Source organism: Schistocerca piceifrons, chromosome 1 (assembly GCF_021461385.2).
Source record: "Schistocerca piceifrons isolate TAMUIC-IGC-003096 chromosome 1, iqSchPice1.1, whole genome shotgun sequence".
NCBI lineage: Eukaryota > Metazoa > Arthropoda > Insecta > Orthoptera > Acrididae > Schistocerca > Schistocerca piceifrons.
In genome coordinates, this window is record NC_060138.1 from 888788785 (window position 1) to 888804451 (window position 15667).

The 15667-nt window shown below is 43.4% G+C and overlaps 1 protein-coding gene across 1 annotated transcript in view; it reads right to left on the minus strand.

The window, feature by feature from the left end:
• The window catches only part of LOC124776407 (pickpocket protein 28-like), a 175007-nt gene that overhangs the window by 52564 nt on the left and 106776 nt on the right, over window positions 1-15667 (minus strand). Inside the window, exon 8 of the mRNA XM_047251394.1 lies at window positions 5638-5785. Within this exon, the coding sequence (XP_047107350.1) occupies window positions 5638-5785 (148 nt within the window). The remainder of the gene's footprint in view (window positions 1-5637; window positions 5786-15667) is intronic.

The window sequence follows — 15667 nt, forward strand, 5'->3', positions numbered from 1 at the left end:
TATCCCACTATGTGTTTGTGTACCCTTGTGTATTTCTTTTCTTCCTGTCTCTGTGTACTGTTTCATAGAAATTTTTTTTCTGTTCTAGTACTAAGCTACATTCACTATAATGAGGAATACTGTTATCCTCAAATTTAATTTGCATTTATAATATGTTATTTTCTTTGTAAAGATGTTTAGACATTATTTATTCTGTTCTGTTTTAATGCTCATATGTGAAGTTGATGTTTCAATAATTATTCTGATCTTTTATGTATTTACTTACGTCATAATTCCTGTAAAACTGACGTATATGTTATTTCGATTCTGTTGTAAAGCCTGTACTACAAATGTTGTCTGTATTGTTATGTTTTTAATTATGTATTTTGTACCGTTGTTATTGTATTTTTATGTTATACAATTGTAATTGACACCAGGTCATCAAATTAAGTAACATTTCACTGCACACATTTCTGTTGGTCATAGTATATGGGCAATATGTGCGAAGTAGGGACTGTTAGTGTTTGCATGTGTGTTAATAATTCAGCAAGGGACTGGATAACAGCATTGCTGGTTCTAAGGACAATTCCAGAAACTTTGTGAGTGCACAAATGGTGGTTATGGACATGCTATATTATCCGCAAGACTCTTCAATGGTGATTGTGCACCTGCACAGTCACAACAGATGGCTGCTGGCCATCTCTACAAAGACTACATCTACATCTACATTGATACTCCGCAAGCCACCCAACGGTGTGTGGCGGAGGGCACTTTACGTGCCACTGTCATTACCTCCCTTTCCTGTTCCAGTCGCGTATGGTTCGCGGGAAGAACGACTGTCTGAAAGCCTCCGTGCGCGCTCTAATCTCTCTAATTTTACATTCGTGATCTCCTCGGGAAGTATAAGTAGGGGGAAGCAATATATTCGATACCTCATCCAGAAACGCACCCTCTCGAAACCTGGCGAGCAAGCTACACCGCGATGCAGAGCGCCTCTCTTGCAGAGTCTGCCACTTGAGTTTATTAAACATCTCCGTAACGCTATCACGGTTACCAAATAACCCAGTGACGAAACGCGCCGCTCTTCTTTGGATCTTCTCTATCTCCTCCGTCAACCCGCCCTGGTACGGATCCCACACTGATGAGCAATACTCAAGTATAGGTCGAACGAGTGTTTTGTAAGCCACCTCCTTTGTTGATGGACTACATTTTCTAAGCACTCTCCCAATGAATCTCAACCTGGTACCCGCCTTACCAACAATTAGTTTTATATGATCATTCCACTTCAAATCGTTCCGTACGCATACTCCCAGATATTTTACAGAAGTAACTGCTACCAGTGTTTGTTCCGCTATCATATAATCATACAATAAAGGATCCTTCTTTCTATGTATTCGCAATACATTACATTTGTCTATGTTAAGGGTCAGTTGCCACTCCCTGCACCAAGTGCCTATCCGCTGCAGATCTTCCTGTATTTCGCTACAATTTTCTAATGCAGCAACTTCTCTGTATACTACAGCATCATCCGCGAAAAGCCGCATGGAACTTCCGACACTATCTACTAAGTCATTTATATATATTGTGAAAAGCAATGGTCCCATAACACTCCCCTGTGGCACGCCAGAGGTTACTTTAACGTCTGTAGACGTCTTTCCATTGATAACAACATGCTGTGTTCTGTTTGCCAAAAACTCCTCAATCCAGCCACACAGCTGGTCTGATATTCCGTAGGCTCTTACTTTGCTTATCAGGCGACAGTGCGGAACTGTATCGAACGCCTTCCGGAAGTCAAGAAAAATAGCATCTACCTGGGAGCCTGTATCTAATATTTTCTGGGTCTCATGAACAAATAAGGCGAGTTGGGTCTCACACGATCGCTGTTTCCGGAATCCATGTTGATTCCTACATAGTAGATTCTGGGTTTCCAGAAATGACATGATACGCGAGCAAAAAACATGTTCTAAAATTCTACAAGAGATCGACGTAAGAGATATAGGTCTATAGTTTTGCGCATCTGCTCGACGACCCTTCTTGAAGACTGGGACTATCTGTGCTCTTTTCCAATCATTTGGAACCCTCCGTTCCTCTAGAGACTTGCGGTACACGGCTGTTAGAAGGGGGGCAAGTTCTTTCGCGTACTCTGTGTAGAATCGAATTGGTATCCCGTCAGGTCCAGTGGACTTTCCTCTATTGAGTGATTCCAGTTGCTTTTCTATTCCTTGGACACTTATTTCGATGTCAGCCATTTTTTCGTTTGTGCGAGGATTTAGAGAAGGAACTGCAGTGCGGTCTTCCTCTGTGAAACAGCTTTGGAAAAAGGTGTTTAGTATTTCAGCTTTACGCGTGTCATCCTCTGTTTCGATGCCATCATCATCCCGTAGTGTCTGGATATGCTGTTTCGAGCCACTTACTGATTTAACGTAAGACCAGAACTTCCTAGGATTTTCTGTCAAGTCGGTACATAGAATTTTACTTTCGAATTCAATGAACGCTTCACGCATAGCCCTCCTTACGCTAACTTTGACATCGTTTAGCTTCTGTTTGTCTGAGAGGTTTTGGCTGCGTTTAAACTTGGAGTGGAGCTCTCTTTGCTTTCGCAGTAGTTTCCTAACTTTGTTGTTGTACCACGGTGGGTTTTTCCCGTCCCTCACCGTTTTACTCGGCACGTACCTGTCTAAAACGCATTTTACGATTGCCTTGAACTTTTTCCATAAACACTCAACATTGTCAGTGTCGGAACAGAAATTTTCGTTTTGATCTGTTAGGTAGTCTGAAATCTGCCTTCTATTACTCTTGCTAAACAGATAAACCTTCCTCCCTTTTTTTATATTCCTATTAACTTCCATATTCAGGGATGCTGCAACGGCCTTATGATCACTGATTCCCTGTTCTGTACATACAGATTCGAAAAGTTCGGGTCTGTTTGTTACCAGTAGGTCCAATATGTTATCTCCACGAGTCGGTTCTCTGTTTAATTGCTCGAGGTAATTTTCGGATAGTACACTCAGTATAATGTCACTCGATGCTCTGTCCCTACCACCCGTCCTAAACATCTGAGTGTCCCAGTCTATATCTGGTAAATTGAAATCTCCACCTAGGACTATAACATGCTGAGAAAATTTATGTGAAATGTATTCCAAATTTTCTCTCAGTTGTTCTGCCACTACTGCTGCTGAGTCGGGAGGTCGGTAAAAGGAGCCAATTATTAACCTAGTTCGGTTGTTTAGTGTAACCTCCACCCATAATAATTCACAGGAACTATCCACTTCTACTTCACTACAGGATAAACTACTACTAACAGCGATGAACACTCCACCACCGGTTGCATGCAATCTATCCTTTCTAAACACCGTCTGTACCTTTGTAAAAATTTCGGCAGAATTTATCTCTGGCTTAAGCCAGCTTTCTGTACCTATAACGATTTCAGCTTCGGTGCTTTCTATCAGCGCTTGAAGTTCCGGTACTTTACCAACGCAGCTTCGACAGTTGACAATTACAATACCGATTGCTGCTTGGTCCCCGCATGTCCTGACTTTGCCCCGCACCCGTTGAGGCTGTTGCCCTTTCTGTACTTGCCCAAGGCCATCTAACCTAAAAAACCGCCCAGCCCACGCCACACAACCCCTGCTACCCGTGTAGCCGCTTGTTGCGTGTAGTGGACTCCTGACCTATCCAGCGGAACCCGAAACCCCACCACCCTATGGCGCAAGTCGAGGAATCTGCAGCCCACACGGTCGCAGAACCGTCTCAGCCTCTGATTCAGACCCTCCACTCGGCTCTGTACCAAAGGTCCGCAGTCAGTCCTGTCGACGATGCTGCAGATGGTGAGCTCTGCTTTCATCCCGCTAGCGAGACTGGCAGTCTTCACCAAATCAGATAGCCGCCGGAAGCCAGAGAGGATTTCCTCCGATCCATAGCGACACACATCATTGGTGCCGACATGAGCGACCACCTGCAGATGGGTGCACCCTGTACCCTTCATGGCATCCGGAAGGACCCTTTCCACATCTGGAATGACTCCCCCCGGTATGCACACGGAGTGCACATTGGTTTTCTTCCCCTCTCTTGCTGCCATTTCCCTAAGGGGCCCCATTACGCGCCTGACGTTGGAGCTCCCAACTACCAGTAAGCCCACCCTCTGCGACTACAGTGGGTCTGCATCTTTGATGACCCACCAATACCATACTCTCTACCAGGACTACAGTGGGTCTACTCTGTGATGACCTACCTACCAATATTCTTCAAAACGTCGAATGACTCTGCTGTGGGTTTGCTCTGTTGTGGCCCATTACCTGTCTGCATGTCGAGAGTCAGCACTGTCTTTCCGTTGGAATGACAACACTACTTCTTCAAGACTGCATGGAAATCCACTACTTCCGTGTGCATTTTCTTTTACTGCTCAGACTTTGAGAAAAACACTGCTATTTTACTGTGATGAACGATTAGGACTGTCTTTATGGACTGTGAGAAAGTTTAGCTTTTGACCAACATTGTATCAATAAGTGTGTGCATTTGATATCTTTGTTATTGTAATTATGAAAAATTTTATCAAATCATTATTGGCCACTGCCCAAAACAATTTGTAAATTTTTTTGTGGGGAGCATGGGGGCTATGTAAGTAGGCTGTTTAGGTTTTTTTATTGGTAACGCCACCTCTGTAAAAAAAACACTGGCTGTGCTGTGTGCAGTCTGTGTCTAGTTTGCATTGTTGTCTGCCATTGTAGTGTTGGGCAGCGGCAGCTGGATGTGAACAGCGCGTAGCGTTGCGCAGTTGGAGGTGAGCCGCCAGCAGTGGTGGATGTGGGGAGAGAGATGGCGGAGTTTTGAAATTTGTCATGAACTGCTATATATATATATATATATGATGATATTAAGGTAAATACATTGTTTGTTCTCTATTAATATCTTTCATTTGCTAACTATCCCTATCAGTAGTTAGTGCCTACCATAGTTTGAATCTTTTATTTAGCTGGCAGTAGTGGCGCTTGATGTATTGCAGTAGTTCGAGTAACCAAGATTTTTGTGAGGTAAGCGATTTGTGAAACGCATAGGTTAATGTTAGTCAGGGCCATTTCTTTTGTAGGGATTTTTGAAAGTCAGATTGCGTTGCGCTAAAAATATTGCGTGTCAGTTTAAGCACAGTCATGTATAAATTGTTCAAAGGGGACGTTTCACAGTATGAGCCTTTCTGGATACAGAAAATGTTCGACTGCTGCCCTGGCAAGCACATTCTCCTGATCTCTCACCAATTGAAAACGTCTGGTCAATGGTGGCCGAGCAACTGGCTCGTCACAAGACGCCAGTCACTACTGTTGATGAACTGTGGTATCGTGTTGAAGCCGCATGGGCAGCTGTACCTGTACAGGCCATCCAAGCTCTGTTTGACTCAATGCCCAGGTGTATCAAGGCCGTTATTACGGCCAGAGGTGGTTGTTCTGGGTACTGATTTCTCAGGATCTATGCACCCACATTGCGTGAAAATGTAATCACATGTCAGTTCTAGTATAATATATTTGTCCAATGTATACCCATTTATCATCTACATTTCTTCTTGATGTAGCAATTTCAATGGCCAGTAGTGTATATATTATGAAGTTACTTGTGGTTGCAAAACATGACGCTTCGCAGGTATAGGAGTGAGGACGTGTAACGTACAAGAAGCTGTTGTAGTCGTAGTTGGAGTTGAAGAGGTCTCCGGAGGTGACGGTGGTGTGGAAGCTGACTGTGTCACACAGCGGCCGGCAGAGGCAGTCGTCGTGGCCGTCCACCTGCGCCGTCCGCACAGTCAGCCAGTTGAAGTCCCCTGGAAACCACCGAGCGGCGCTCATACAGCAACGCTTCCAGTAAATTAACACAACAGGTTTCAATATTATACGTACAAACGAAAGGGGCAATTAATACTAATAAACACGGTTTCGGAAATCAATTATTTCCCCTATACGACAAATACACAAGTGAAATGAGGCCAGCATTTTTGCCTTTGTAGTTTTTCAGTGCGAAGATGCAGCTCTCCATGTTAGAACATCCCATGCGAACCTCTTCATTTCTACATAACTACCGCAGTCTACACTCATTTGAACCTGCTTACTGGAGTCAACTCTTGACTTCCCTCCATCTAATCTTCAACATTCTTCTGTAGCACCATATTTCGAAAGCTTCTGTTCTCATCAATTACATATATTATGAAATATAATGCTCCTATAACACTCTCTTGGGGTAAACCCGAAGTTACTTTTATGTCTGAACACTTCTCTCCGCTGAGAAAGACGTATGTGTTCTATTAAATAGAAACTCTTTATTCCATTCACACAGTAAGTCTGATAATCTTTACGCTCGTATTTTTTTATTAAGTAGCAGTTCAGAACAATATCTAACGCCTTCCGAAGGTCAAGGAGCACGGTATCTACCTGTGCGCCTGTATCCACTGCTTTATGGTCTCGTGGACGAACAGAGAGAGCTGAATTTCACGCGATCCTTGTTTTCGGAACCAACATCTCCGGCCTCAAGAAATATCATAATACGTGAGCATAAAAGAAGTTCCAAAATACTACAATTGACCGATGTCAGAGATGTAGTCCTGTAGTTTTGTATATCTGTTCGACGACCCTTTTTGAAGAAGGGAACGACCTGTCCCAACCTGTGCTTTTTTCCAGTCATTAGGAACACTTCGCTCCACCGAAGACCTTCGGTACACTGCTGCTAGAAGAGGGGCAAGCTCTTTCACATATTTTCCACTGAGGTCATGGAATAGCGATATGCACTTGTACGGGTGGGGGTAGCGTCGCGTACACAAGGCATAAAAGTTTGGAAACACAACTGCGAGCTTTTGAAAAGCTACAAGTTCTATTAGATACATCACTATAGTTGTGCATACATCGGGGTAACTCAACATCAGCTCTGCTAAGTCTTAGGTTGATGTTGGAGAATTTGCTCTCGATTCTTCGTATTCACATATGTTGGGAGATCCACCAAGAAATTTTTCGAATGATCGTTTCTGAAAGCATGTTTCCTAGCATGTATCATTCTGCTTCAATGTCCATACTCGCAGATGTCAAGATGTTAGGTACTGCACTGATTCCTTCTAGTGCGTTACCCTCAATAACAGAACTGTTGGATCGAATTACGTTTTTAAGAGCTATTGCGACGCTTCGTTTTTACTTGTGATAACTATGTCATAGAATAAGAGGATCAACGGTCTCGTATATGCTAGCCCAACTCGTTGAGTTTAGTGCCGTTAGCGTTACGCTGAAAGTACTCGCAGAACGAGTTTTTGAATCCTACCACTGTGAGGCATTAAAAATTGTGGATTTTAACACTGCTGAAATAAAAAGCTGTTTTTTAATTAGCTTCTACAGCGTCTTCAAAAACTAAGTTAAAATTGTCATTTGATTCTTTTTTCAACACAACTGCATAATTTACGACGGTGCCCAGCCTTGGCAGAAACATTGCCTCACATCTAGACCTATTCATTCTACAGACTCAGTTAATTGATATTCGAGTCCTATTACTGTATAGATTAATATTTTCCACGGTTGACCTATCATAGCTACGCCTGTGCCTTGTAATCCGCATTTTAGCACGATGAGAACTCTGTCGCCAAGTGCAATGGTATACTTGAAAAGATAACCTTGTTGTCCTCGACATTCTCAATTCGCCATTTTCTAAATTCTCTTTTCACTTACTGACAATAAAGTCGTGATATAATGAACTGCTCTACCATAGTATGACAGTTAATATCAAAGACAAAAAGGAAAGTTGTGGACTAACGTATCTTCTGAGATTTGGTAATCTGAGGTAGAGAATAAGTCCGGATTGGGAAAGGACGAGGAAGGATGAGGAACGAAGTCGGCCGCGTCCTTTCCAAAAGAACCATCCTGTCATTTCCCTTCAGTGATTTAGGGAAATAATGGAAAACTTAAATCTAGGTGACCTATGGGATTATGAGCTGCTGTCCTCCTCACCTTCCCCCTCCCCAATGTGAGTGCAAAGTCCTACCACTGCTCCCTGTTGCTAAGTAACTCGTAAAGTTGACAAGTTTTTCCATTTTTTCCTCCTTTTTACAACTGTAAATATGTATGATACTCCATGACATTCCGTATCGGCCTCTTGCAATTATCAAATTATCAAATTGTACTGGAGCAAAGATAAAACATGCGCTACAACGCAATATTAGAACACAACTGTTTACTGTAGCTTAACCTCACTTGTGCACATAATTGCTGGAGGTCCATGACAGGCAATTCGTTGATCACCCACATCTCATATACGTAAAATGGAAACTTGTATTTTTATTTATTTATTTATTGTTCCGTGGGACCATGGTCATGGAACGAGTCAATACATGAAATTATAACACGATATTAGAAACAGATAAAATTAAAAATAAAAAAAAAAACATATTCAGGTGACAAGTCGTAAGTTTAAATAAAGAAAATCAAGAATATAACACTGGAATTTGCTTAATTTTTTAGTTCTTCCAGGAGCTCCTCGACAGAATAGAAGGAGTGAGCCATGAGGAAACTCTTCGGTTTAGACTTAAAAGAGTTTGGGCTACTGCTAAGATTTTTGAGTTCTTGTGGCAGCTTATTGAAAATGGATGCAGCAGAATACTGCACTCCTTTCTGCACAAGAGTCAAGGAAGTGCATTCCACATGCAGATTGGATTTCTGCCTAGTATTAACTGAGTGAAAGCTGCTAACTCTTGGGAATAGGCTAATACTGCTAACAACAAACGACATTAAAGAAAATATATACTGTGAGGGCCATGTCAGAATTCCCAGACTATTGAATAGGGGTCGACAAGAGGTTCTCGAACTTACACCACATATAGTTCGAACAGCCCGTTTTTGAGCCAAAAATACCCTTTTTGAATCAATAGAATTACCCCAAAAAAATAATACCACATGACATAAGCGTATGAAAATATGCAAAGTAGACTACTTTTCGTGTTGAAGTGTCACTTATTTCAGATAACGTTCTTATGGTAAATAAAGCAGCATTTAGTTTCTGAACAAGATCCTGGACATGGGCTTTCCACAACAGCTTACTATCTATCCGAACGCCTAGGAACTTGAACTGTTCCATCTCGCTTATAATATGCCCATTCCGTCTGATCAAAATATCGGTTCTTGTTGAATTGTGAGTTACAAACTGTAAAAACTGAGTCTTACTGTGATTTAGCATCAAATTATTTTCCACCAGCCGCAAACTTATTTCATGAACTACATTAATTGATACTGTTTCAATATTACACACAAGATCCTTCACTACCAAGCTGGTGTCATCAGCAAACAGAAATATTTTTGAATCACCTGTAATACTAGAAGGCATATAATTTATATAAATAAGAAACAGTAGTGGCCCCAGCACCGACCCTTGGGGAACGCCACACTTGACAGTGCCCTATTGGGACTGAACATCACTACCACTCTCAATATTGCGGAGAATTACCTTCTGCTTTCTGTTCATAAAGTAAGAGGCGAACGAATTGTAAGCTACTCCCTTTACTCCATAATGGTCCAACTTCTGCAGTAATACACTCCTGGAAATTGAAATAAGAACACCATGAATTCATTGTCCCAGGAAGGGGAAACTTTATTGACACGTTCCTGGGGTCAGATACATCACATGATCACACTGACAGAACCACAGGCACATAGACACAGGCAACAGAGCATGCACAATGTCGGCACTAGTACAGTGTATATCCACCTTTCGCAGCAATGCAGGCTGCTATTCTCCCATGGAGACGATCGTAGAGATGCTGGATGTAGTCCTGTGGAACGGCTTGCCATGCCATTTCCACCTGGCGCCTCAGTTGGACCAGCGTTCGTGCTGGACGTGCAGACCGCGTGAGACGACGCTTCATCCAGTCCCAAACATGCTCAATGGGGGACAGATCCGGAGATCTTGCTGGCCAGGGTAGTTGACTTACACCTTCTAGAGCACGTTGGGTGGCACGGGATACATGCGGACGTGCATTGTCCTGTTGGAACAGCAAGTTCCCTTGCCGGTCTAGGAATGGTAGAACGATGGGTTCGATGACGGTTTGGATGTACCGAGCACTATTCAGTGTCCCCTCGACGATCACCAGTGGTGTACGGCCAGTGTAGGAGATCGCTCCCCACACCATGATGCCGGGTGTTGGCCCTGTGTGCCTTGGTCGTATGCAGTCCTGATTGTGGCGCTCACCTGCACGGCGCCAAACACGCATACGACCATCATTGGCACCAAGGCAGAAGCGACTCTCATCGCTGAAGACGACACGTCTCCATTCGTCCCTCCATTCACGCCTGTCGCGACACCACTGGAGGCGGGCTGCACGATGTTGGGGCGTGAGCGGAAGACGGCCTAACGGTGTGCGGGACCGTAGCCCAGCTTCATGGAGACGGTTGCGAATGGTCCTCGCCGATACCCCAGGAGCAACAGTGTCCCTAATTTGCTGGGAAGTGGCGGTGCGGTCCCCTACGGCACTGCGTAGGATCCTACGGTCTTGACGTGCATCCGTGCGTCGCTGCGGTCCGGTCCCAGGTCGACGGGCACGTGCACCTTCCGCCGACCACTGGCGACAACATCGATGTACTGTGGAGACCTCACGCCCCACGTGTTGAGCAATTCGGCGGTACGTCCACCCGGCCTCCCGCATGCCCACTATACGCCCTCGCTCAAAGTCCGTCAACTGCACATACGGTTCACGTCCACGCTGTCGCGGCATGCTACCAGTGTTAAAGACTGCGATGGAGCTCCGTATGCCACGGCAAACTGGCTGACACTGACGGCGGCGGTGCACAAATGCTGCGCAGCTAGCGCCATTCGACGGCCAACACCGCGGTTCCTGGTGTGTCCGCTGTGCCGTGCGTGTGATCATTGCTTGTACAGCCCTCTCGCAGTGTCCGGAGCAAGTATGGTGGGTCTGACACACCGGTGTCAATGTGTTCTTTTTTCCATTTCCAGGAGTGTATTTTGTGGTCAACACAGTCAAAAGCCTTTGTTAAATCAAAGAAAACACCTAGCGTTCGCAACCTTTTATTTAATCCGTCCAAAACCTCACAGAGAAAAGAGAATATAGCATTTTCAGTTGTTAAACCATTTCTAAAACCAAACTGAACATTTGACAGCAAATTATGTGAATTTAAATGCTCCAGTAACCTTGTGTATACAACCTTCTCGATAACTTTAGCAAACACCGATGGCATAGAAATAGGTCTATAATTGTCAATATTATCCCTGTCTCCCTTTTTATAAAGTGGCTTCACTACCAAGTACTTTAATCGGTCTGGAAACCAACCACTCCTAAAGGAAAAGTTACAGATATGGCTAAGTACTGGGCTAACATACATAGAACAATACTTCAGTATTCTGCTAGATACCCCGTCATATCCATGAGAGTTCTTGGTCTTTAGTGATTTAATTATTAACTCAATCTCCCTCTTGTCAGTATCACGGAGGAGCATTTCAGGTAACAGTTTCGGAACACTTTTTTCTAAGAGCGCTATATGATTCCCTGCTACATTCAGAAAGTGATTATTAAATACTGTACATATATGCGACTTATCAGTAACACGGACATTCCCACTACGCACTGATTCTATATCCTCGACCTGTCTCTGCAGACCAGCCACTTCCTTTACGACTGACCATATAGTTTTAATTTTATCCTGAGACTTAGGTATTCTAACTGCATACCACATACTTTTTGCCTCCCTAATAACATTTTAAGCACCTTACAATACTGTTTGTAATGGGCTACTGCATTTAGATTCTGACTGTTTCTAACGTTTTGATATAATTGCCACTTTGTTCTACAAGATATTCTTATCCCTCTAGTCAGCCACCCACGCTGCCTGTTTGTGCTAGTACCCTGTTTTGATCGTTCTAGCGGAAAGCAACTTTCAAAGAGCACGAGAAAAGTCTTGAGAAAAGCATTATATTTATCGTCTACTGTATCAGCGCTATAAACATCTTGCCACTCTTGTTCCTTGATAAGGTTTACAAAGGTCTCTACAGCAACTGGATCAGCTTTCCTAAACAGCTGATGACTATATTTAACACGTGTTGCAGCACAAAAATCTTTTAGAGTTAAAATTTGTGCATCATGATCTGAGAGACCATTCACCTTTTTGCTAACAGAATGCCCTTCTAGTAATGAGGAATGAACAAAAATGTTGTCTATGGTTGTTCTACTGTTCCCTTGCACTCTCGTTGGAAAGAATACGGTTTGAATAAGATTATATGAATTAAGGAGGTCTACCAGCATCCTCTTCCTTGCACAATCACTTATACAATTAATATTGAAGTCACCACATATAACAAACTTTTTGTATTTCCTATAAAGTGAACCAAGAACCTCCTCTAGCTTTAGCAAAACATTCAAACACGTTTTCAGTGCAGTACTTTGAAACATCAATTGACTCAAATGGGATGCCGTTTTTCACATACATGGCTACCCCCCCACACCGCAAAGAGCTCCTCGAAAAGCTGCCAGCCAACCTGGATCCTGGTAAAGGAAGCCTCTGAATTATCTCCTTATTTAAGAAGTGTTCAGATATACCAATAAATTCAGAGTCAACATCTATATGCAATTCACTAACTTTATCTCTAATACATTGTATATTTTGATGAAATATACTAATTCCCTCATTACTCGGATACCTAAGCTTTGTCAAAAGTGGTTCCTTTGTTAGAGAGACTTCCCTTAAGCAGGAATACCTATCAGCTGACTTCAATCTAAAAAAGGTGCAGCTCTAACACCCACTACTGCAGGAATTTTCCCATGAGTGATCCCACCAACCCCACCTATGCTGTCACCTATAAGCTTTGCTAACCTCCCCTTCCCATACCTGTTGAGGTGCAGGCCATGTCTAGTGAAACCTGTCCTGCTGATAGACTCCACCGACACCACTGAAATGTGATCCATGCTTTCTGTCATCAGCGCACCCCCAAGTCTCATGTTATTACGCCTGACGGCTGTATTAAGATGAGGCCGATCGTGACGCTGAAACAGTTCCACGAAATGCACATTCGTGTTGCCAGTCTGAGTGGCAATACTATTACCAGCCCCACCCACTATCACTAACTGATTCTCTTTAGTAAAATCCCTACATAACCCCCCTATGTTAACAGTCACCTGAGCCAATCCTGCATTAGGCTTCACAATGCTGGTGACCTGGTACTCACTCCTCAGCACTTCCTGCAATTGCTGGCCTACACCTCTGCCATGAGAACTACCTAACAGCAGAACCTTCTTCTTCCTCTTCAACTTTGCAACTGTTCTAGCCACCGTAACTACTGAGGTCTGCTGCATACTTCCTACATCTACAGCTACTAGAGATTCCTCTCCACTAGACTCTGACAGTTGGTCATATCTATTGTAAACACCAATAGTAAAACTATCTGAAAATCTTCTTCTCCTAGCAGATCTCTTGCCAACAGCCAGCTCCCATTCCCCAACCCCCTTCTCCCTCCTCATCCTATCTAGCTCCTCCTGTGCGTTTTTCAACTGCACCTGAAGGGCACAGATCTTACGCTCCTGCTCCTCTATTAACTTACTCTTGCTACATAACCTGCAGTTCCAGGAGAGGATCTCACCAGAATGCCCACTGGCTTCCCCACTGCATTCCCCCCAGTGAAAATACTTCGAACAAGTCTCACACAGCAATCCACTACTCACGAACCTACGGCAAAGCCCACACTTCTCACTCATGGTAAAATTTTACTTTTTCTAAGTTCCGCTACTACAATAAGTAGATGTTAAAAACCTGACTACAATAATCACAAACTTACTCTACAAGGGAAGTAACTATTATTATTAACGGTATTAATAAACAACAAATGTGAATATAACAAAAGACTAATACAGAAAGGTAATCAAACGTCCAATGACACAGGAAGGAAGCTGAAAACAGTTCCCAAAAGGTTCTTCTGATATTATTTCACCAGAAAACACAAAAAACACCGGTTGAAGACTACTTAAGTTCCTAAATAAACCACTATACACAAACAATTAATTAGTACTTAGCTTTCGATGCGCCGCTACAGCTGCAACTGGTCAGCGCGGAATGTAAACACAGGTAAGAGGTTACGTTGCTCGATACGAAACACTCACAAATATCAGGTCACAACACAAGAAAGGCAGAGGTGAATGAAGAAACCACCAAAAGTCATTTATATAGTAAATATTCTCACAAAAACCGTTAAAATATGTATCTGAAACCTAAAAATATATAAAAGACTTAGAGAGCGATCTCACACGCAGTCACTCGCTTATGACGTCACACCAAAGACTCTTGTAGACCAGAGCAGAAGAATTATCCACTGTTCTTTGAATAAGGTTTGCGTATCTCAACCACATACATCAGAAATCCCCCTGCTGAATTGAAGCATGCGGATTTCCTTGAGCAATGGGCAGTGCTGTGCGCGTAAAATCCTTATGATATAGTGTTTACTGGTAAGATTGCCATGATATGAAGGAACTGAGACCGCATGTTTCATTTAGTAGTATCACCATTGGCGTTTATTCGAAACGTCGCTCCACACTGCAGACTGCCACATCACAGTCAACGCTATAGCGTCTGACACAGGGCCGGCCACGCCATGCCAAGTCGCATGCGAGCCGGTTGTGTGGGCCGTGGCTCAGCCTGTCTCTGGTTTGCTCGGCTCTTGAAAGAATTACAGGGATAGTTTTCTAAACGTTTTGAGAACACTGCCATTCTTACATCTGTTTTCGAGTTGGTTTTGAGACCGTTTGTAATTTCAGTTGAAAGTGTCCCTATATATGTGCACATGTAACTGATTGATCTGCAGTGAATATTCTCCGCTTTAAAGACAAATCCTTTTAGGTTAAAACTGTCCAGGACGTCTACATTGTTTCTCTCAGGTAGAGTTTCCACCTCTCCACAATGTGGTTGCAAATGTGCTACAATATTTTGATCAGCATACATGTGTGAAAGACTTTTTTTACATTATGAAAGTAAATAAGTCCCGATTACATGACAAACTGAGTATAAAAATCTGAAAACCTGTCTGCGTCTGTCAGTATGCCGACATTTTGTACTAGATGAAAATTATAGTATGTTTCCAACATGCCAAAAATAACGAAATAATACTGAAACTTGGTTTCACTTGTGATCTCTGTTGTTGAGAAATATGAAACAAAATCGCTTGCAGTGCGCCTGTATTGCTTTCTAAATACACCGCGTTCGCTGTTCACCTCTCTTCCCCTCCTCCCACGTAACGCGTCGTAACGGCAGAGGGAGTGTGCAGCCGATTTCTTGGCCATCCCTAGTCCACGTGCGCCCATCATTAAAGTACAATACTTTTGCCGGCCTCGGCGCCAGAGCTGTTCTAGGCGCTTCAGTGCGGAACCGCGCGACTGCTACGGTCGCAGGTTCGAATCCTGCCTCCGGCATTGATGTGTGTGGTATCCTTAGGATAGTTAGGTTTCAGTAGTTCTAAGTTCTAGGGGACTGTGACCTCAGATGTTAAGTCCCATAGTGCTCAGAGCCATTTGTCCCGTTTCAACAATACATTTAGCCAATGACGACACCAACAACATCAGACGTACACACATCAAGGGATTTGTGATTTTCGAATAGTGGAGGGCGAAAGAGCCGCGCGGGATTAGCCGAGCGGTCTAGGGCGCCGCAGTCGTGGACTGTGCGGCTGGTCCCGGCGGATGTTCGAGGCC